The following is a 24,472-nucleotide window of genomic DNA, read 5'->3' on the forward strand; positions in this document are numbered from 1 at the left end:
TAATTTAATTAAAATAAATAAATTTTTATTTTTAATTTTTTTTTTTAAATAAATAAATAATATTTAAAATACTTTTTTAATAAATTTTATTTTAATTATTTTTTTAAAAATAATAAATTAAATTTAAAACTAAAATCATTATATTAAAATAAAATTTATTTTTTTATTTATTATTTTTTTATTATTTTTTTTTTTTTTAAATTTTTTTATTTTATTTTTCATTTTATTATTTTTTTTTATTTATGAAATTTAAAAATTTTACAATATTAATGATACCATCTTAATATTTTTTTTTAATTTAGCCTTTTTTAAGAAAAATAATTTTTTAATATTTTTTTAATTCAAACATTTAAAAAAAAAATATTTTTTAAATTATAAAATTTTTAAATAATTTTAAATTTTATAAATTTTTTTTATTATTTTTAAATTTTAATTTTTTTTTTAATTTTTTTATATAAAAATATTTTAAAAATAAATGAAACTTAAGTTTTTATCTAAGATTAAAAACAGATTTCGACTTTAATTTTAAAAAACTTGTCAAATTTAATTTGAAATTTGAAAAAAAATTCTTAAATATTTTGATTTAAAAGCTCAAGTTTAAGAATGATCTAGATTTCGATTTTTTGAACTAATTTTTGAAAAAATTTAAAAAGAATTGTACAAATTTTATTAAAATAAATTTAACTTAATTTGATTTTTACTTTTAAAAATTTTCTTTTAAACCGTATAAGTACTTTTAAGTCGTATTAAACTTAATTTTTTTAATAATTTTTTTTTAATTTAAAATTTTAATTTAATTTTTAATTATTCTTAACCTTAATATATAAAAAAAATATTAATTAAGTTTTATTTAAGTTTTTGTTTAAATTTTAATTTAAGATTTTTTATTAAATTTTTATAAATTTCAAAAAAAAATTAATTAAGAAGAATTATGAAACAATTTTCATAATCGCACTTGCCTTCATTCAACTTTTTAACGTTTTTCGTTGTTGCCTCGCTATGCATGGTGCACTCAACCCCTGATTTTTAGGCCGATGACGCAAAGCGAAAAAAAGCAGGGAGAAACATCCTGTTGTTGTTGTAAAGCAAAGGTAGGTAGGAAGGTACCTAAAGCTTGCTTATCATATTAACTGAATAAATACAAGCACGCCGCATACTTCCATCACACCATGAAGGAGGGTGAGGGTGCATATTATTATTTTTTTTTGTTGTGTTTCGTCAGCGAGTGAACGATGCGGTAAATGTTTCTGCTAAAAATTTGACAGCTTGTCTTTTAAAGGTTTTTACCGAACACTAAAATAAAATAAAATAGAATAATAAATGAATATCTATGACCTGCGAGCACGCGCTGCGTTGGAGGGGGTAATGTACCTACGACGACGACAGCATTAAAGTGTTAAGTAGATTCATAACTTATTTGTTGTCGTTCACTTCAATTTTCAAAATGCGAAAAAAAAACCATAAACTGGAACGAAATTGTGTTCGCAGGAGAAAAAAAAATTTTAACGAGCAAACGATGCAATGAGGCATGGCAGGCGGGAGTTGAAAAAATTATTGCCGAAGAGCATGAAACAACAAACAACAAAAAAAACGACGACGACGACGAAAAAAAAATGGTATGAGATTAAGGGGATTACCATTAATCTAACTACATAATTGAATTCCATACAGATTTTGTGCATGTTTGCAAAACAATGGAATTAAAGAAGAACATTAATTTTCTATTTAGTCTCGGTAGGTCGCTCTTTAAAGCGACACATGTTGGTATCTGAAAGAAAATACCAAAACACCAAGAGAAACATTTTAATTTGACATTCACAACTTACACACAACACGAGAAATCCCAATCTACTTATTCATCAGAAATATAGCAGAAAATACACAACTGCGCCTTCCGTCTCGCTTACCCGATGGGCAAAAAACGGGTCAAATTAACCCTTTAAGAGATCAAGTTAACCCCTTAAAGGTCCCTTAGGAGTTAATTTAACCCCTTAAGTGACTTTTTTAGCTCCTTAAGGGGTCAACTTAACTCTTTAAGGAATTAATTGCATCCCTTGATAGATTAATTTGACCCCTCAAGAGATTGATTTGATCTCTTGATAGGTTAATTTAACCCCTCGGAAGTTAATTTAACCCCTTAAGAGGTTTATTTGATCCCTCAAGATATTGAATTCTACAAAAGAAGTTGAATCAATCCTTCAAGGGATTAAATTAACTCCTTAAGGGATCTTATTGACCTTATTGAAGTTAATTTAACCTTTAAGTGATTTTCTTCGTTCCTTAAGAGGTTAATTTAACTCCTCAAGGATTTAATTGGATCTCTTGATAGATTAATTTGACTCATCGGGAATTAATTTAACCCCTGAGAGGGTAATTTAACCCCTGAGAAGGTAGTTTGACTTATTCAAGGTCCAAAAATTCTCCAAAAGAAGTTAAATTAACACTTCAAGGAATTAAATTAACTCCTAGAGGTATCTTATTAACCTCTGAAGGTATCAAGTTAACCCCTTAAGAGCTCTTCAAATGTTAATTTAACCCCTTAAGTGACTTTTTTTAGCTCCTTAAAGCTTAACTTAAGAGGAATTAATTTAACTCATTAAGAAATTATTTTGGACCCTTCAAAAGGGTTTAATTAAACTCCTTTTATTTTTTCATTAAGAGGTTAATTTGACTTCTTCAAAGTTATTCTTCAAAGGACTCCTTAAAATGAATCAAATTAACCTCTTGAAGGGTCCAAATAATTTCTTAATGAGTTAACTTCAACCGTTAAGGGGTTAATAAGTTCTCCTATAGGGTTAACTTAACACCCAAGGGCAATTTAACCCCTTAAAATTGTTAATCTAACCCGTTTTTCGCCCACAGAGCAGTTGCAAGGCACAAATGAAACTACATTTAATTTTCCGCACAAACTTGTCTCCCGAGTAACGAACGAACGGATTATATTATTATTATTTATAATTATTATTATAATCATACATGACAGTCCGCCTGTTACCTTCAGCACCACGCTCGCATAAAATATTCACATTCACGTCACGGAATGTTGTGCATCTAATGCAGCAGAACCGAATTATGTTTGTGTGTTTGTTGCACAATATATCTGCCATCTACAGACGAAAACAACATGTATATAATTAAAATATAAATTAATTAATTAGAAATTTTGCTAAATGATTAGCATTCGACATTCTTGCTCAAATGCACACACTCTTGTGCAAATTTGTTTCTGTTGTTTGCTCAAAACTGCTTTTTTGTGCATGTGGCAACTAACTACTTCAATGGAAGGCAATTCAAAAGCAAACAACTCTCAAAGAAAGGATGATACTTATTTTATTGTGAATGTCTACTGATTGAGATAACTTTGCTGTTGCTGGCTGAATGTGACGATATATGTACTTGAACAAATAAATGCCATTTGAACATGTTTTTCTGAATGAGATCAAAGTTTGAACAAGTGGGGAAAAAAGAGATGTTTGTACGAAAAATTACTTGGTAATTAATCATATGGAGCGAGAAAAAAGTTAGAGTTGTAATGTTATGAGGAATTAAATTTTTTTAGCGATTTTTTCCTATATTTTTTAAATTTTTTTCAAAAAAATTATTTTTTCTGCAAATGCAGTTAATTTTAAAAATATGTAATTTATTAAAATATTTTTTTAATAACTTTAACTTAAATTTTTTAATTAAACATAAAATTTTAAAAAAAATTCTTGTATGAAATATTTTTAATTAAAATATTTGTTTAAAAAAAATTTTTATAATAATAAATTAATAAAATAAAAAAAATATTTTTTATGAATAATTAATATTATTTAGAAATTACTTTATTTTTAATAATTTTCAATAATATGAATTTTAAGAATAATAATAAAGAAATAAATTTTTATTTTGAGAAATTTTTCATTTAAATAATTTTATTTAATTTTCTAAATTAAATTATAATTTTAAATATTAAGAGATTATTAATTTTTTTTATATAATTCAAAAATTTAATTAAAAGTATATAAAATTTATATAATTAAATTTATAAAATTTATGTATTTTTATGCCTTATTGAAAAACCATTTAAAATAATAAATTATTTAAAAATTTTGAAAAAAAAAATCTTAAAAAATCAAAATTAAAAACTTTCGAAATTGAAAAATAGTTTATTTTCTCGACCAAAATTTATTTTTTACATTTTTATATAATTTAAATTATTAAAATTAATAGAAAAATTAAGTTATAAGAAATATTAAGAGATTATTTTTTTATTTTTAATAATACGAATTTTAAGCATTTAATAATTTTAAAGAAATTTTTAATTTGAGTAATTTTATTTAATTTAGAAAATTAAAATTTAGGTACCTCACTTATTTTTTGATTTTTATAATAATTTAAACAAAATTATTTTATTTAAAGAATTATAAAATTTTTAACAGTTTTATCCATTATTGAAAAAACATTTAAAATAATTATTTAAAAAATTTTCAAAAAAAAAAATCTTTAACAATTAAAATTATAAATTTTCGAAATTAAAAAAAAATAGTTTATATTGTTCAATAATAATTTCTGTCAAATTTCTAATTTTTTTTTATATTTTTATTCAAAAAAATAATAATATCATTAATTTCAATTACTCGCTAAAAAATTTCATAGAAGGGGTTCATTACGCCATTTACACGATTGAACAAGCCAAATTGCATCAAAATAAATCGAAACCCATTAAAAATTAATAAACGCACACACACAAAAAAATACCTGTAAGCCATTTACTTTTAATTCAATTATATATGACAACATCTCCAATCCATTCGCATTCAATCAATAATAATAAATACATACAACAACATAATATCTATCAAATTAATTCGACGATAAAATTAAATTACTATTTTCTATAATAATTTGATATTTATTTCGTCGAAAATATTAAAATTATTGTATTATAATTTCATAAAGTACTTTGTGCAATAATGGCATGTTAGCGGCTGCCTAAAAATTCCGAAAATTAAATTATAAAATTTTTCATATAATTTCTATTCATCGTGATTTTATTTACTTGTAATAAATTTAGTAGAGGCATTTATTTGTTAATTAATAAATTAGATGATAGAAATATTTTGAACGTTTTTCCCGAAAAATATGTAAAAGTGTAAAATTAATTATAGATGCCGGTTTCGGAAAACTTTTGTTTACACACCGTAATGAAAATTAATGTACACTACACGCATGTTTTACGATTATTATTATTATTATTTATTTTTGGAATGTTGTTAAATACTTGTATGTCAGCTACTTTTGAAATAACATACTTTGGAGCATGCACACACTTAATGATGAATGAAATAAAGTTTATTATTATTATTTTTGTTATTAGTGGAGTTGAGTTAGTAGTTTGTTGTTTATTTATTTATATTTTCATGTGAGCCGCCGTCGCTTGCACATACCGATAATATTTTCTAAAAATATTTTCTGTTTTAACCAAATAAATTATAAATGTTTTTTGCGCTGCGTGTGTTGATGTTGGGTAATGAAGTCTAAATTAAGGCATGTCTATTTAATAAAATAAAATTATTGTTTGTGGAATTTTGCGACATTCTAATTTTTTTTTTCGGATAATTATCACGATACGACGAAAGTTTGGGTAGCAGCAAAAGACAAAGTTGTCAAGTGATTTGATACAATCTTTTTGGTAAATACTTCGTCGTCGTCGTCGAACGAGGAACATGCAAACAAAGTTAAAAGCTAACTTTCTTCATTTACTTAAAAGGCATAGAATTTCAAAATCAATATTAATTGTGTATGCACAAAGAAACAGACAAACATGACAAGAAGAAATAGGAAAAGCGAACGAGACACGGAACAAGGGTAAAAGACTAACCGATGATTTTCGGTAGCTCAAATATTTACACAGCAAATCTCGAATGATTTTACGTTTATTTGCGGAACAAGAAAAAGATGAAGAAAACTTTGCAAAGTAATTTATTTAAAGAACCATAAAATTTTTCACATTAATTTGTTAAAAATTATTCCTTTTTTTCGGAGAGATAATTTTAATAAAACCGTAGAAATAATAAAAATAAAAGTAATAACAGTAATTGAGCAACATCTGACCTTTCCTTGAAAAATATTTAAACGAATGGTAATTCACATTTCATGTCTCGCTGGCACTTTCATATCTGATTGAATGTTTAACTCGACTTTTTGTTTCGTATAGTTGTAGTTACTAAGTGAGAGCGTATTAACCTCTTCACCTTTCATTATTAGCTCTTTTTTTTTGTTCGTTGCTGTTAAATTGCATCAGATAAGAAAATATTTATTTATTGTATATTCACGCGTGTAATTATTAACACATTGATTTAATTAACTTCACTTCACCTTTTCGATGACGTTGTTGAGATAGTTATTTACATTCAACGGCGAAAAAATGCTCAAAGGTTTGGCATGTTTTGTTTTTTGCTGCGCGATACAAAATAATGTACACTTTAGATAGTATCACTCTATCATTCCATTCATTCCGAAAGTATTGTGATGAATTGTCGTGTCTCAAGTTTGATAATTTTTTTAAATTAATGATATTTTAATTAGATATCTAAAAGCAAATAAAATAAATTAATTATTTAATTTATTATAAAAAAAATAAATAAAAAATTTTATAAATAAAAAATAAAGGAAAATTTAATTTAATTTAATTAATTAATTTAATTTGATTTTTTAAAATAATAATTTAATTTTAGTAAATTTTAATTTTTTATCTTTATTTTATTTTTTTATTAATTTTTAAAATTAATTATTAATTATTTTAAATAATTTTCTAATATTTATTTAATTTATATTTATTTTTATTTTAATTTAAAATATTAACTTTCCTTTCATTTTGGACCTTAAAAAAATTAATCAAAAATTAAATATATTTTTTTTCTAATATTGTTTATGTTGACAAATATTTTAAATTATTAATATTTAATTTTTCTTTTTTAATTTTTGTTTAAATAATTTAATTAACCTTTATTACTTTTAATTTGAACGAATAATTTAAATTTTTTATTTTATTATTTTTTTTTTATTTTGAGACATAGAAATTATTTTAATAATTTATTAAATTAAATTTTCAATAAAAAAATATTTTATAAAAATTTTATTTTAATTTATAATAATTTTTTAAAATTATTTATTAATTTAATTAAATTTTATTTAATGTTTTAATTGATTTACTTTTTGTATTTATTAATTATTTTTAAATTTATTTATTTTAATTTTTCATTAATTTTTTTTTTAAATTATTGATTTTTTTATTTTTTATACTTTTATTAATTTTTTTATCTTTATTAATTAAAATTTATTAATTTATTTTTATAAAAAATAATTTTTGATTTTTTTTTTAATTTTCAGATTTTTCGTTTATTTTCATAGCATGAGAAACACCAATTTCACACAATATGAACTCATTACAATCATGTTGTTGTTGCCGTAATAATAATATAATAATAACTATGGTTACCTTTCTGCCTGGCCTGCCTATCATGTCAAGTCGTGTCTAAACGCCGCGTAGGATGGTCAGTTCATTTAATGATGTATCTTTATTACTGTTAGAAAGGTTTTCCTGTCCGATGTCTGTCTACGTGTTAGATGTTGAATGTTAAAAAAGGACTCATTAACCCACATAAAAATTATAGAACACATAAATTTTATCAATTTTTCTCATCGCTCAGTTTCAATGTTACAGAAACCAATAAAAAAAACGCGGGTACATGTGCTGCCAGCACGACTTTGTTGTCGTGATATTACTATGTAATCATGTATAACATAGATTAAAACATGATCAATTCGCAGCAGAAACACGTCTCTAGCACTCTCGCTCATTCACTTTGCGCTCAAAAACACACACACACGTGATCATTATCATATCTTTATACACTATAATTTTGGTCTTTATTATAATATAGCAGTGCACGTAAAACGCTATATTTTGTCTGAATTAACAGCAACGACGAGAACGGCTTCACGCTGATATCAATATAATTATCGTTGTCTATTACTTTTTTTTTTACACTTATCTCGTTTTATTGTAATTTCTTCTCTGTGGCGTGTAGGTATGCCCACTTTATAAACATGTAACATTCCGTTTTTTTTCTTCCTTTGAATGTTGAGGTTGGGGCAATAAGGAAAAATTATTCACTGTTCAAGGTTAAAAAAATTTTAAAAGTAATTTTTTAAAAATTTAAAATTAAATTATTAAAATTAATTTTTTAAAAAATTAAATTTAAAAAATTAGCATACAAAATTATTTTAAAATTTTAACGGTCATTTTTTGAATTGACATTTACAAATTTTAATTTCAAATTTTATGAAAACCATTCTAAAACTCATATTTTTTGAACTTTTTTTAATTTTTTAAAATTTAATTTTTGTTAATTTATTTATTCAATATTAAATAATTATAAAAAATAATAAACAATTATTTCTCAAATTTTTAACAGTAACTTTTTTAACATTTACAAATTTTTCAAAATTTATAAAAAATTATTAACGGAAAAAAATAATTTGTTTTAAACAAAATGTTTTTAATTTTTAAAACTAAATTTATTTTTTTAAATTAGAAAAATTAGGAAAAATCGATTTTCAAATTTTAACGGTCATTTTTTGAATTGACATTTACAATTTTTTCAAAATTTAAAAAATTATCCAAAAAAAAAAAATTAATTAACATGTTTTTAATTTTTAAAATAAAATTTGTTTTTATAAAAGTTTTAATTTAATTAAATTTTAATAAATAATTAGAAAAAATTGTCAAAAAATCGATTTTTAAATTTTTAACGGTCAATTTTTGAACTGACATTTACAAATGTTTTGTTTAAAAAAATTTCAAAATTTGCAATTTTTCGTGAAAATGAATTTTTTTAACTTTTTGAAATAAACTTTTTATTTTTTTAACTTTTTCGATATTTTTTATTTTTAAAAAATTAAAACATGAAATTTTTCTCACAATTGCATCTTCCTTATGTTATGTTTATAACGCTAAGAGGTACGAAAAAGCGTGAGAGGGTGTTATTAAAAATTGAAACATGATTTTATGTTTATTTATTTTTACTTCTTTCTCTCTCCACTCCATCTCTCGTGCTTAGTTGTTGTTGTTGTAGTTGCTGTAATGTTCTTGTAATCACGAGGAAAGGTGCATGGCATAAAAAGAAGGTAATAAGCGAAAAAAATCATTTAAATTTTGATTAAAGATTAAGAGTTTACGTGTGTGGCTTGTAATTGATTTCGTTATTGATTGCCAGTAGAAGCAGGAAATGCTTGGCTTTGAAAGAAAAAAATAAACGACAAGGCAATTAATGGTCAAGGACAAAAAGTGACGAAAATCCTTAACAAATTCCTGCTTCTTAATTTTAAATAAATAAACATTCAAACAAAAAAAATCCCCTTTGTTTCCGACTTTTTTAGTCTTAATTCGTAGGTTAGGCATATTATTTCATGTCTAAGTCCGATTTTTCAAAAAAAAAATACAAAAAGGGCATTTGTTCCTTCTTCTTTTATTATTTTAATTTTTTTATTGCTGTTTATGCATTTATTCCTCAAGGAAAGAGAGAAAAAAAATTCTTAACAAATAAAAATATTGAAAAAAAAATTCTCAGCTGTAAAAAAATATTCTTTGTAAAATATCACACTGTTTAATTGAATGTTCATGAGTTTATTTTTTTTTATTTTTTCAAAAGACATCCTGCTGCTCGTAAATATGAGAGAATTGTAAAAAAAAAGCAGGAGGTAGACCGGCGTTATATCGTTATGCGTTAAAAATAGAAGAAAAAAATCCTTTTTTGATAAATATTTTATGTCATTATATTCTTGAGAGAATTTTAAAACCCGATCTAACTACTGAACCAAAGTACAAAGTATTTATGCGAAAGCTCATTATTCCTCGATTTTTTTTTATGAAGAAAGAAGTGGTGTGCATCAAAAGTACAAACGATTATGTTATAAAGATATATAACACCATTAAATCCAATTATATTATGCGCTTATTCACTCGTCGTTGTCGGCCGTCGTCATCGTCACTGCGCTGCATAATCAAACCACTCACTGTGCATTCCAATCCATTCCAAGTGTAATTGTAAAAATGTGAGTCTAATAAAAAATTTGGGTTTCGCACATGAATTTATGCATTTTGCGAAATGTGTTGAAAATTAATTTATTATTTTTTTTATATTTAAAATATTTTTTTAATATTTTATTTTAATTATTTTTTAATATTTTTAATTTATTATTTTCTATTAGGTAATTAATTTTCAAATAATAATTTATTTTATTTTTAACTTAATAATTAAGTTTATTATTTTTTTTTTAATAATTAATTTAATACAATTTTATTAATTTTTTTTTTTTAATTTACTTGTTTTGTTTTATTATATTTTATTTTATTATTTTTTTTAAAATAAATTTACAATTTCTATGCTGTAAAAAAAATTTTTTATTCAATAATTGTTATTTTGAGTATTTTTATTTGAATAAAATAATAAATAAATAAATATTTACCTAATTAAAATTTATAAATTTTTTGAAAAATTAAAAAATAAATTAAACAATTATTTATAAATAAAATTAATAAAATATTTGATAATTTAAAAAAAATAATTAATTAATTAAATTTTTAAAAAATTATATATTTTATTTAATTAATAATATTTTTGAATAAATTTTTAAGCTTTGTACAAACTAATGCTCGAAAATTTACAATTTTGAGTATTTTTATGTAAAAAAATAATTATTTCGAAAATTAATAAAATTTTTGAATGTTAGAAAAAAAAATTAATGAAATTTTTAATATAAATTAAAAAATTAAATTTAAAAAAAATTTAATATAAAAAAATTAAAATAAAAAAAAAATAAAATTTTATTTTATTAAAAAATTTAAAAATAATTTTAAAATAAATTTAATTTTATTAGATCATTAAAAAAAAATTCTTAAATTAAAAATAAAAAAAAATTTTTTTTTCCAAAATTCAAATGAAAAAAAAACTTTTATGCTCATCAAATAACAAAAAAATAAAAATCCCTAAAAAAAAAGATCAAAAACTCCGCTCATCTGCGAGACACCAATTCGTCACAGTTCGAGTAAGTGTGCAATAAAATTAAAAAAAAAAAACGTTTTTGCCATCCTGCAAAAAAAAAACTCTTTCGCTCTCTGCTGCCACACACAGTACGGCACGGCAAAAATATAATTTGTGATGAGAATGTTTTTTTGCGTTCCTCCGTTTTCATTTCCTCAATAGTAATAATAATCTTATTTGTTCATTCAAAAAATACAGAGAGACTGTGCATTAAGTAACGCATTCATGTACGAACTCACACAAAGAACACATAAAAAATAATGAAGAAGCCGAGGAGCGACAAGCGAAGGAAGAACAAAAAGAGGAATGCAGCAAAAAAATATAATTTAATCCTTTTAATTTTATAAGCATCATATAATAATATTGTGCAGCGTTACCTCCTAGTCTTTCCTTCACTCACTTTTCTCTCTCTCTTTTTCTCAAGTACGTGTTCAGACTGTTTTTCATATTTTATTTTATTTTTTTGTGTAAGGCGCGATATTTTGCATGCATTTGCAATAAGGCTTCAGCTTCGGGGTATTATAAGAATAATAACATGTAGTATTTATGTTGTTTTGAGCGCTGCCGCTTTTTTATGTGAAAAAAATTCTATTTTTTTCGAGTGACATGAATTTCAGTCACATTTTCGTGTCTCCCTAAATAATGCCATTAAACCCTCTTCGTCGTAAGCGTCATTTCTTCTTCATCTTCGTTCTTCATTATTCAAGTGGCAGCATATTATGCATGTTTGTTAGAGTGACTCGATGCACCTATTAACGACTCCATGTGCGAAAACGAAGTCTATTAAGTTTATAGTACTTCACACAAGTTGCATGCAAATTACTTTGGCGGATCATGACGACGACGACAATGCGAGAGAACGAGGACAGACACACAAAAAAGTGGTTAATGAAATCAGCAGCGTTATGCAGAATTCAAAAAATGTACGTGTGGTATTGCGAGTTGAAGTGCGATATTTGCATGTGCGATTCTTCTTTTTTTGTTCCTTTATTACTCCCTCAGAACAGAAATGAAATTTGTTTTCTGCATGCTGATGATGGAGAAAAAAAATTGTGACGGCTTATGCACTCACACACCCATGCACAGCACATACTTAAAACAGTTTAAAAGGTTTTTTTCTTTTTTTTTTTCATTTTTTTTTTACACCAGAACAGAACCCTCTCACACACACGCAGACACAACATGGAAAAAAATTATATATATTACAAAACCACAAACGATTTTTTTTTAAATAACCCCATCTGAGTACACAAAAATGCGCCCGTAGCACAACGACAAGTACTTAAAAGAGGCGGCAACGTGGATCGGGATTCGTCGGAACACTCAAAGATGGCATCACATTGGCTGAGATCCGTTCGTGTCGCACCAAAGTGACAAAAATCACTCCACGTGGACCGAAAAAAGTAAGTTAACGTACAGCAAATATAAACTTCTTCTTATGCCATGTCGGTTTTTTGTTGTTGTTCTTCTTGTTGTTGAATCTATGTTATGTCGATGTTTCATTTTATATATATATATTTTGTATTATTTGTACAGACGTTACATGAGTTGAACATACAAAAAATACTTAGTGCGATTACAATATATAAATATATATAAATTTTTTTTCTGCTGCTGCTGCTTTTGCTACGACAACGTTTTAATGTATGTTTTTTTTTTTGCTAAAACGATTCATTCTGCGAAAAATTGAGTATCAGTGTAAATGAAACGTATTCAATTCGACAACAACAACGAAAAAAACGACATCGAAATTTTTAAAATATTTTTATATGCACTTTTTTGTTTTGTTGCACTGACTCGTCGTCGTCGTCGTCATCATCATCGTCGTTCATGCTTTTGTACAAATAAATAATATTGCAAACAATACATGGCATGTGATTTGTGTGTGTGTGCCAGCCAACTTTTTCATCAGATATGCAAGCATTATTTTTTTGTATCCAAAATTTGTAAGCATATTTCATTCATTTGATTTTATTATTGTTGTTATTATTATTTTTCGTATATCATGTATCCCTATAAAAATAAAAAATAAAAAAAAATTATAAAAACTGCAAAATAAATGACGACTCAAATTATTTTTTTGACACTTTCTGTTCTGGTTCTTGCACGAAAAAATTATTATTGTTGTTGTAAAAGCGTTTTTATTATTTTTTTTATTTTTTTTTCATTGTAATTTAGTGACGTTGTCAGAACAAAAAGTTTATTTTTTTAATCATCTCAGTTTCTCATGATTATAAAAAATAAAATAAACCGCAATGTGGATTTAAAAATAAACAGTTTTAAATTAATAATAATAAAAAATTGATTTATTTTGATTTTTTAATAATTTAATAAATTTTTAATTTTTTCGTTTTATTATATTTTATTTTATTAATTTTTAAAATAAATTTTTTTTTTTTTATTTTTTTTTAAATAATTTAATTTTTTAAATTTTATTAAAAATATTTTTTTCATTTAATTAAATACAATTTTAAATATTTTTATTTGAATCAACTTTCATGTATCAAATGGGACCCTCCCATTTTTTTATTTTAAAAAAAATAAAAAAATTATTTAATTTTAAAAATTAAAATTAATTAATTTTTAAAATTATTTTTTTTTTATTTTAATACAATTTTAATTTTAATTTAGATTTTATTTTTTATTTCGTAGGTATATTTTTTTTATTTTATTTAAATTTTTTAAATAAAATTAATTTTTAATTTTTATTTTCAAAAATAATTTTTTTTTATTTTTAAAAAATTGTTTTTAATTTTTTTTAATTTTATTTAATTTTTTTTTTATTTTTAAAAATAATTAAAAAATTATTTAAAAATTAAAATTAATAAAATTTTTGATAAATTAAAAAAATAATTTAATTATTTTTTTTTTTTTATAATTTTAACGACTCAAATTATTTTTTTGACACTTTCTGTTCTGGTTTTTGCACAAAAAAATTATTATTATTTTTTTTTTTTTTTTCATTGTAATTTAATGACGTTGTCAGAACAAAAACTTCATTTTTTTAATCATCTCAGTTTCTCATGATTATAAAAAAAATAAACCGCAATGTGGATTTAAAAACAAAAATCAATCAAACAATTTGCCAAACACAACAAAAAAAAATAAATGTATAAAATGATCCAGATCTCGTTAACACAAAACCATAATTTACCGCACGCTGTGTGATCAAATATAATGTCTGCCACAGTGTGACACGACAAAGCGAGACACAAATACACATGCAAGACGAGAAAAAAAAATTTAATTTTTTCACATCAATTTTGTTGCTAATATAATAGTTAAATTGCTATGAAATATTTATAGTTTTTATGGGTTTATTATTATTATCATCATCATTATATTAATATTGTTTTTTTTTCATACAAAAAAAAAATGTTCTCTTTTCACAAAAAAAAATAAATAAAAAATTTATTTTAACGATTTTGTGTATGGTAATTTTTATGGACTATCAAATATACATATTTATTAGTGTAGTTTAAAAGTTGTCGTCGTCTCCGTTGTTGTTATTGTGTGTCGTTATCGACGAACAAAATGGCATAAAAGCAACAACGTTTCCCTCATTTCATTTTTTATTATTGTTTTAGTTTTATTTCTTACTATTTTGTTGTATAAAATACAAAAATAATAATCCCCAAGATATATATTTGTATATAAAATCGTCCCAAATCGATGGCAAATGGCATGTGTAGCGAAAAAAAGTTTCTTTTTACGTTTCCTTTTCTACTTAAAATATATTTTATTATTCATGGAATTCATATTTTATATAAATATTATATTTATTTTTTTTTTTTGGCAAAACGCAAAACAACAACTTTAAATTATGCTAATATTCATAAAAATAATAATAAACTTACCGAATGTTATACTTTTTTGTGATATCCAAAATTAAAACTTTAATTAGTTTAATCCTCGTTTAATTTATTCTAAAAAATTCACAAATTAATTGATGTGTGACATTGGCAATTTAATACCACGATAAAATAGCCGACGACGAATCATTAAATTAAATTAAAAATACGAGAGATATTTATCTTCTAATGCATTTGTAATTTTTTTTTTGCTTTAAACGCCACTTTTAATCACGCTTTTTTGTATTTATGATAATGATTTCTGAATACACTTACATTTAATCACTTAATTTGATTATGCACATTAAAGTGTTTATCTTTTATCTTTATTATTTTTTTTTCTCTCTCTTTTTATATTATTTGTACAGTTGTTTGATGTTTGACGCACATAAATTTGACGTTTTATTACTTTTTTCTTTGTTTTGGGAAGTCCCTCACAATAGTAAATTTTTACGATAACATACAAATTTTCTTTCGTAATTATTAATTTTTTGTGTTTTTGCGGGAAACGGTGTGATAGCGATCCTTTCACGGTGATGGCGAAACTCGTACTGAGCTACAGATGTATGGAGTTGTTTTGGTTTTGGATAGGGTTGCCAATTTAATGAGAATTTTTTGCTGTTTTTGGTAAAAATATTTATTAAAACTCAAGTTTAATAATTAATTCTTTTGAAAATTCGGAGAAATATTAATTTTAAGTATCTAAAAAAATTTATAAAATATAAAATTTTTTGAACAATTTAATAAATTAAATTTTTAATAAAATATATTTTTACCTTTTCAAATTCAAAGTGATTTTTTTTTAATTTGGCAAAGAAAAAATATTTATTTCTCTAAATTTAAAAAAATATTTACAAAAATGAAGTGCTTACTATTTTTTGACCTTTTTAATTTAATTTTAAATGAGAAAAAATTGTAAATAATCCAATTGGAAAAATTATTTTCTTATTTCACGTTTGAAACAAGCAAATCTGGCAGCCCTTTTGCCGGTTTTGCCGGGCTTTTTGTTAACGAATCGTTAAAAATGATGGCGGACAGTCGTTTAACGAACAAAAACGCTAATTTAATTGCGTTTTATTATTTTTTGAATTGATCGTTAATTTTGCTTGGAGCAAATTGGGTCTCATATTAACGAAAACAATCAGATTTATCGTATGTAAAAATATTTTTTATGGTTTTTAAATTTCTACTGAAATTATACTCGAATGTATAAACTTATTTTATTTTTATTTTATTTATTTTTTAATTATTTTATTTATTTATTTTTTATTTTTGAAAATTTATCATAACAAAAAATAAAATAATTCAATAATTTTTTTTAAAAAATGAAATTTTCCTTTAAAACTCAAAATTAAATTTTTATTTTTAATTTAAAATCTTTTTAAATACTTAAATTATTTTAAAATTTTTGATTTTTAGAAATAAGATATTTTTTTACGAAATTTAATACTCGAAGAATTATTATTTTTTTTAAATTTAAAATATTTTAAATTATTTTTGCACAGAAATTATTTAAATAATTAAAAAAAAAATAATTTAATTTAATTTAATTTTGATTTATTTTATTTTTATTTTTTTGTATATTTTGGTACATTTTTTATAACATTAGGTACAATCTACAATAAATAATGATAATTTTTGTGAATTGATCTATTTGAAGTTGAAATATTTTTATCGCATAACATGATTCATTGTAGGTGGTTTTCTGATATCAGATGCTTCAAATCGATGAATAATTTTTCTAAGCACTCATACTAGCCTCTCCTGACTTTTGCGACGGTAGTTCTCGGTAAAAGATGACTTTGTAAATAATGGGAATCACAATTGCTGCTGTCATTGGCGCCGAAAGATAAATCTAAAATAACAAAATTATTAAAAATCTTCAAAATGTTTAATTTAAAAAAAAAAATCTTACCCAAAAAGTCGACAAATCCTGATTCCAAATCGCTGGCCCGAGCGTTCTTGCTGGATTCATGCTGCATCCCGTGTATGGACCTCCAATAATTGACAATGCTGCTACTGTAAATCCGAATTTTAATGGGATTGAGTCTGTATTTTTGGCACTTCGTGGATCCCAAACGCCGCAACACACGAGCAGAAGTATCGTTGTCATGCAAAATTCAATTAAAAGTGCTTGGAAGAGACTGATTTCCGGCGCCGGGCTTGTCACACAAATATTTGACACGAAAATTGGTTCAGGAGTTGCGAGTTTTAGGAGACCGTAACCCAAGAAGCCTCCGAGAAATTGTGCCAAGATGTAAAGAAGAGACATTTTGAAGGTTATGGACTTGAAAATACAGGCAGCTACTGTCACACTAAAAAAAAAATTTTAAAAAATTAATCAATAAAATAAATTAAATTATTTAAAAATTTAATTTTAATTAATTTAAAATTTAATTTATCGAATTGAATTTTTTTTTATTAATTAAAAAATTTAAATATTTTTTTATTTAATTTAATTTTAATATTTTTTTAATTAATTAATTATATTAAATTTATAAATTAAATAATTTTTTTTTATTTTATTCAAATTTATTCATTAGATTTTAGTTTGACTTTTAATTTATTTTTTTAAAAAATATTTAAAATAATTTAATTTAATATTTAATTTAATTTTTTAATTTATTAATTTTTTTTTTATTTTTTAATTAAATTTTTTTTTTTATTTTTTAGAATGGAAAAAAAACTTACGCTGGATTGAGATGCGCTCCGCTCACAGATCCGAATATCAAAATAATCATCATAATGACCAGTCCAAAGGCGATTGCAACTTCAAAATTGCTCGGTGTCTCTTTCCACGGCACGCAAGACATGCAACCGGCAAAAGTAATCATCCCGGTGCCCAATAATTCCGCGAGAAATACGGAAATTGCATCCTGTATCGATGACTTCATTAGAATCACTGCGAAAAAAATCGGAGAAAAAACACTTAAATGATATGTTGCGTTGCCATGAAGTGAGGTGAACTGGCTGAAGTGATGTGATAAAATGAATATCATTGAGGAGATTTTTTGTTGTTGTTGTTGCATTTTGCCGCATGATGCGCATGTGACGATGCCTGAGACGATGTTTACCTGAATGAATGAACCTGCAATTTTGGGTGTTTTGTGTGCAATTTAGCAATCGAAAGCGATGGCATGTCTACCCTAATAGCTAAATTGGTATCGATTTTGGACTCAATTTAGTTTGGATGATTGCAGAAACGCACCGGATACGATTGATTTGCATACGAGACGACGAGATGAGCACGAAACTCGTTTCAAGTCAATTTCATTCATGATTTTATTAACATTGACTCTCTCTTTTCTTACCCATTTTGTTGTGAGATGAACTTAATTTTGTTTGTCGTCACAAAAAAAGCAGTTCAAGGCGCTGTTTTTTCCTCTTTAGATGCAAATTGTTAGAAATTATCGACAATTCCGACACTTTTTATGGATCTTTTGTACGTTATGTCACTCAGGAACAGAAAAATTTACTTAATTCAATGTAATAAATTTTTTATCATTTTTATTTCACAGTTAAACGGTGCGCATTTCTACACAGTCACTATTCAAATGAACCGCCTAACTTGTCAGATTCGAGTAAATACTACACGCAATAAATCTAAAAAACTGTTTTATTTACGAAATAACAAAAAATATCTTATCACCCATATTTTTCTTATCACAAGAAGCGATAAAGATCGTCGTTGACCTTTCTCTGAATCAAAAAAAAAAATGCGAGAGAAAAAAGAGAGAAATGTTGGTCACGGTTTTCAAACGACTTTTTGTCACGAGACGACGCGAATCACTGGTTGGCTTGACAAGTGCAGCGTGCAAATTTAAATGGTATTTTTACAGATAAAAATTCTGTGATAAGAAAAAGGGGCGCGCAACATCGCACATGCTCTAATCACAGCAGATTTAGATATGTCAAAATTGCAAGCAAAGCAAATATGGTTCTGACACATGCCAATGTTCTTTTCGAGTAATTAAATTTGATATTCAAGATAAATGGAGTGTTGTTAGATTAAGATTAAATTAAGATTAAAATTGATTTTTATTATTTTATAACAATTAAATTTTTATCAATTAAAATATTTTTTTATCAAAAAATTTAAAAAAAGATAAGAAATTATGCAATAGACAATTGTGTTACTGTTCCGTGTTAGCGCCTTTTTTCTTATCATTCTATTGTAAACAGAAAGAATTTTTTACAGTGGCGTAGATTTTTTTTATTTTTGAAAAATAAATTATTTTTTCAAAATTATTTATTATTTTTTTTAATCAAAAAGAAATTATTTAATTATAGAAAAATTTTAAAAAAAATAGATTTTTTTCTGCTTTAACTTTTTTTATATTTTTGCATTTCATTATTTTTTAAATTAGAAAAATATATTTTTAAATAAATTTTAATCTAAAAAATGTCAAAAGTCAATAGTTTCTAACTTTTTATTTATTTTTTTTTTTATTATTTTTTTTAATTTTGGGACAAAAAGTTCGAAATAACTTTGGAGCGGCCTTATTTATTATTATTTTTTTACTTAATTTTTTATTTACCTATTTTAATTTTATTTATTTATTTATTTTTTTTTGTTAAAAAAATAAATATTCAACAATTGGTGCTCAAAAATTTAAGAAATCCTTGATAGTTTAAAAGAAATTTTTATTAAAAATTTTTTTTCTATTAAATTAATTAATAAATAAATTAATAAAATTAAATTAAATTAATTAATAAATTAATAAAATTGAATTTTAATAAAACAAAATAATTAAATATTTTTTTTTTAAATTTAAAAAAAAATCATAAAAACAATATTAGTAACATGAATAACAAAAAGTAAAATTCAAGGGAAGTAATAATAAAAACAAGTTCTAACAAAATTCTTATAATTTTTCCGTGATTCATTCTAAACTGGCTCCTTCTTGTTTTGTTTCTAAGCAAAGACAAAACCTGATTTTAAGTGTTTTTTTAAATTTAATTGTTATTTTAAGACATTTCAATGAAACTTAATTATTTACAGAAAGTGACTAAAAATCAAAACAACTTTCAAATATTACCAAAATTTTTATAAAAATGAATAAAAAAAAATTAAATTAAAAATTTGATGAAAAAATATACTTACTTTATAAATATCCAGAAAACACGCGAAAAGACTTTTACACAATTTAATTGATTTTTCTCACAGATTTAATCCGTTATCGGTTGTAATCCAATGAGCTCTTGTCAGGTAATGAACATATTTTTTTTATTATTTTTGTTAATACTTATTTTCTTATGTTACATGAATGTTAAATTCCGAAAAACTAAACAAGAGTGAAATTCCTTGTAGTTAAAAACCCAGAAGTTGAATATCAGGAATTTAATATATTCAAATAAAAACCTTTAACAAGGACATTTTTAAAATATATTTTTCGAATTTTATTCAAAATTTTAGTTTAAAAAAAATTATTATTCTGTATTAATGTTTAAAAAAAATATTTAAAAATAATTAAAAAAAAATAAATATTAAATAAAATATTGTTAAATTTAAAAAAAAATCAAATTTAATTAAAATTAAATTAAAAATGTTTATAATAATTAATAAATTTAATTTTCCTAAATAATTTTTTTTTTAAATTTTTTTACAAACCAAAAATTATTTCCTTCTATCAAGCAAAAAAAAAATTCACATTAAACATTATCATTTACCGACTAATTAAACTGACCTTCACTCATTAAACGAATTTTTGCCGAAATCAACGACCGCTCAACAGTTGTTTGTTTATTACATAACCCAGATTTGTTACTTTTGTCGATATTTGAATACATTAGACACAAACATATAAAATGCCAAATAGAGAAAGAGCAAATATAAAATTTGTCACATTAAAACAAATTAAACACAAATTACATGAAACGTTACATAAGGCAATGACCATAATTGAAAAGGCAACACGTTGTCATGCCTTGCCACCCAAATTGCATGCCGTCAGTCAGAACGTTATTTTTACGACTGCGCCAGGCTTTAATCGCCTTTTCACGGTAATTTGCTTAATAAGATGCAGCTTCAATAAAAGTTACATCGTAAAATTTTATAATTTTTCACTTTATTTTTGTCTTTTTTACATTTTTTTGCTTTTTTATTTTTAATTAAGTTCAAGTTCACTGTGTTGAAATGGCAATGAAGTGAAGAGTATTTAGATCGAGTTAAGCAGCATTTTTCTCCGACAAGGGAAATTCCTCGGGTTGTCTCTTATTTTCCTTTGGAACGTCACGCCAGAAGACGGTTTTGTAGACAAGTGTTACGAGGATTCCAGCTGCCATTGGACCAACCCAATAAATCTGTTAAAAAAATTTTTTTTATTAAAAATTTAAATTTTCATGAAATTTTTTTCAAAAAATCTCACATAATGTCCTTTGAAATCTTGATTCCAGATCGCAGGTCCCAAACTTCTTGCGGGATTCATGCTGCATCCGGTGTATGGGCCAGCAACCAAAGCCAATGCGGTAATTGTGAAACCGAATCTCAAGGGAATCGAATCTGTGTTTTTGGCATTTCGGGGATCCCAAACGCCGCAACAAACGAGAATCAAAACAGCTGTTGCCATGAATTCGACCATCACAGCTTGGAAGTCTGTGACGCTGGCAGCGGGCATCGTTGTACAAACTCCTGCGGCGCCATCAGCTCGCTCGAAAGAAGTTGCTGGAGTAACAAGTTTTAATAAGCCGAATCCCATGAAACCGCCAAGACATTGAGCAACCATGTATACTCCAGCCATTTTGATGTCGATTAATTTGTAGATAAATGCAGCGGCGGTAACACTAAAATTTTTTAAAAGAAGAAAAATTAATTTAAAAACAATTTTAATTTAAATAATTTTAAAAAATAAAAAAAAATTAATTAAATTTTTATTATTTATGAAATTAAAAAATAAATTTAATAATTAAATGAAATTTAGAAAATTTTATTTTTTTTAAATTTATTTTTTTTAACTTATTTTATTTTTTTAATTAATTTATTTTTTTTATAAAAAAAAGTATATTTAATTTTTATTATAAGAAAAAAAAATTAAATTATTTAAAAATTTAATTTTATTATAATTTATTATTTAATTAATTTAATTATTTAAAAATTATTTAAAAAACATTAAAATTTTCGATACAAATTCTTCTATTTTAATTAAATTTTATTTTTGATTATAATTAATTTTTTTTAATTTTTAATTTTTTTATATTTATTTAAAAATGAATTAATTTTTTTAAATTTTAATTTTTTTTTAGAAAACTCAAAAAAAATTACTCACGCAGGATTAAGATGAGCTCCGCTAACAGCACCAAAAATCTGGATAATAAACATAATAATCAATCCAAATGCCAGACAAATTTGCAAATGCGATGGAGGATTGTTGCTGTCCAATGCCACACAACCCATACAACCGGCAAATGTGATCAAACCCGTGCCAATTAATTCAGCGAGGAATGCTGAGATTTTGTCAAGTGTTTCCAACTTCATGCTGCCAAGTAGAAAAAATTTAATTATAAATTAATCTGCAAGATTTTTTTCTTAATTTATTCAAAAACGATAAAATTTATGATATCTCGCATGCAAACAGAATGCACAATATTTAAAATAATTTTTTTCATTTTAATCAAGAATTTGTTGTCACTACCACGTGCAAATATTTATAAATTGTTGTTGTTTGAACAAGATAAAAATACGCGTCACTTTCTTATCAATTGTCTTGTTTTGACCCATTATTAAAAATAAATACATGACTAATTTGAAAATTTCTTAAAAAAAAATTCACCACGCAAAGTATTTTAAATAAAAAAAAATTTGCGTCAAATTCGCAAAAAAATAAGAAAAGTCATCTCAGGTCATTTTTTTATTATTTTTCGCACTTGCATATCACTAAAGTGACGAAATTTTTAAATAAAAAAAATTCAATTAATTTTTTTTTATTTTTATTTTTAATAAAAATATTTTTTTCAATGAAAATAAAAAAATATATATAAGCGGATTACGAAAGAAAAGTAGATAAACATTGTAACGCGTTGTGTTTATTTGTGTCATCATATCAGAAACTCTGTTCTACGCATTTTTAAACTTTTTGAAAAAAAAAATATAAATAGATCAAGATATTTTTTTTCAAGTAGACGTAGATAACAAACATAAGATTAACAAAAGAACGAAGAGTTAACATGTGTTTTTCGTTTTTTTTATTATTTAATCGAATTTTAGCACGTTATAAAAATTTTCTTATCAATTCCACGCGTGTACATAGGTCAACATTTCTCATTTTTGATTTGAATCAAAAGGAATTCAATTTTTTTTTCATGTGCTTGTTTGTTTTTTGTGTTATAGCGAGAAAATATTTTGAAAAAAGATGAGCAACGCGCGTCTTACTTAATCTGAAGTTGATAAGAGTTGTATAATAATTATAAATTACCGGCTTATGGCATTTGCTTATCCCTTACGTACTTTAGTTTAAATATATTTAGAAAGACATTAAATTTACATTGCTCTAGGTTATCATTAGAAATTTTACTGACAGACTACGTATTTATTTATTTGTATATTATAATGAAAAACGACACAATATTTTTCAAAAAAAATAAAATAAAATATTGTATGGTTATTTTTAAACATTAGCGCGACAATATGCACTTCAATTTTAAAGGTAAATGAACTGTCAATTGCGTTTTTACAATGTTTTCGGAAAAATTTTTGAAAAGTACGTCATTTTTGAAAATTTGTGAGGGTCACACGTTTTGGTTTAAATAATCAATCATAAATTAGAATGACACAAAAGGATAAAAATACATGATGATATCTTATCAACAGAGACACGTAAGAATGTCAGTTGACGTAAATGATGGGATAATTGCATTTGTGAATTATTTTTATTTAAATTTTTTTTTTTTTTTTTTTTTTTTTTTTTTTGAAAAATAAAAAAAAAAATTTTCGAATAATTTTAACTTACCTTTAGTCTGTTGATCAAATTTTTTTTTACACAAAATTCGACCTTTGATTTTTGTTTTTTTTTTATAGAATTAATTCTATTTTTAGTTTTTATTTATTTATTTAATTATTTTTTTTTTATTTTTTTTAATTATTTTTTTTTATTTAATTTTTTTAAATTTAAAATTTCACTGGGTTTAAAATTTATTAAAAATTTTTTAAATATTTTTTTAATTTTTTTTTTCAGAACAAACAACTCCGTGTCCGTTGCCGATCTATAATACACTAAAATCGGTCGACAATTAATTAATACACTGAGGGCACATTTTGTTATCAGTTTTTAGTCAATAATATGTATTACAATATTCCTTCGCTACCACAAGTCTATGTGTCTAAAGTCGAATCAAATAATTATACGAATGAAAATGAAATTCACTTTTAAATGTGTGCTGCTTGTTGTTGTCGTCGTCGTCGTAATCACCGTGCGTTTTTACACTAATGAACATTTCATATGTCACACATTCCGTTAATCCAAATACATATTCACATGCGGTGACAACACAATCTTAAGAACTTTATCACAACAACAACAACAACATTGACTGACT

General features: G+C 23.9%; 3 protein-coding genes across 3 annotated transcripts in view; all 3 read right to left on the reverse strand.

Moving 5' to 3' along the window:
* Positions 1–15,193, reverse strand: part of LOC134837452 (protein groucho-like) — a 67,853-nt gene extending 52,660 nt beyond the window's left edge. The window contains exon 1 of the mRNA XM_063852830.1: positions 14,948–15,193. The gene's annotated coding sequence lies outside the window, so the exon portion shown is untranslated. The remainder of the gene's footprint in view (positions 1–14,947) is intronic.
* Positions 15,194–16,525: 1,332 nt separating this feature from the next.
* Positions 16,526–18,719, reverse strand: LOC134836862 (aquaporin AQPAn.G-like). The gene is made up of 4 exons (XM_063852119.1): positions 18,253–18,719; positions 17,633–17,843; positions 16,857–17,256; positions 16,526–16,796 (listed from the first exon to the last, which is right to left on the reverse strand). Exons 1-4 carry the CDS (start codon positions 18,254–18,256, stop codon positions 16,683–16,685), a joined length of 729 nt encoding a protein of 242 aa, XP_063708189.1. The 5' UTR covers positions 18,257–18,719; the 3' UTR covers positions 16,526–16,682.
* A 2,268-nt stretch (positions 18,720–20,987) lies between these two features.
* LOC134827875 (aquaporin AQPAe.a-like) lies at positions 20,988–24,224 on the reverse strand. The gene is made up of 4 exons (XM_063840742.1): positions 23,887–24,224; positions 22,207–22,416; positions 21,310–21,724; positions 20,988–21,244 (listed from the first exon to the last, which is right to left on the reverse strand). The coding sequence occupies exons 2-4, from the start codon at positions 22,413–22,415 to the stop codon at positions 21,110–21,112; spliced, it is 759 nt and encodes a 252-aa protein (XP_063696812.1). The 5' UTR covers position 22,416; positions 23,887–24,224; the 3' UTR covers positions 20,988–21,109.
* Between the last annotated feature and the right edge of the window lie 248 nt (positions 24,225–24,472).

Source organism: Culicoides brevitarsis, chromosome 1 (assembly GCF_036172545.1).
Source record: "Culicoides brevitarsis isolate CSIRO-B50_1 chromosome 1, AGI_CSIRO_Cbre_v1, whole genome shotgun sequence".
NCBI classification, from domain to species: domain Eukaryota; kingdom Metazoa; phylum Arthropoda; class Insecta; order Diptera; family Ceratopogonidae; genus Culicoides; species Culicoides brevitarsis.

What these genes read in the sequence shown, in the direction of transcription:
- LOC134836862 (XM_063852119.1), bottom strand. An exon ending in GGAGCGCATCTCAATCCAGC is followed by an intron (nt 17,257 to 17,632) that starts GTAAGTTTTTTT and finishes TTTTTTTTTTAG; the next exon opens with TGTGACAGTAGCTGCCTGTA. An exon ending in AGGATTTGTCGACTTTTTGG is followed by an intron (nt 16,797 to 16,856) that starts GTAAGATTTTTT and finishes TTGTTATTTTAG; the next exon opens with ATTTATCTTTCGGCGCCAAT.
- LOC134827875 (XM_063840742.1), bottom strand. Translation starts at nt 22,415, where the DNA reads ATGAAGTTGGAAACACTTGACAAAATCTCAGCATTCCTCGCTGAATTA. An exon ending in GGAGCTCATCTTAATCCTGC is followed by an intron (nt 21,725 to 22,206) that starts GTGAGTAATTTT and finishes AAAAAATTTTAG; the next exon opens with TGTTACCGCCGCTGCATTTA. An exon ending in AAGATTTCAAAGGACATTAT is followed by an intron (nt 21,245 to 21,309) that starts GTGAGATTTTTT and finishes TTTTTTTAACAG; the next exon opens with ATTTATTGGGTTGGTCCAAT.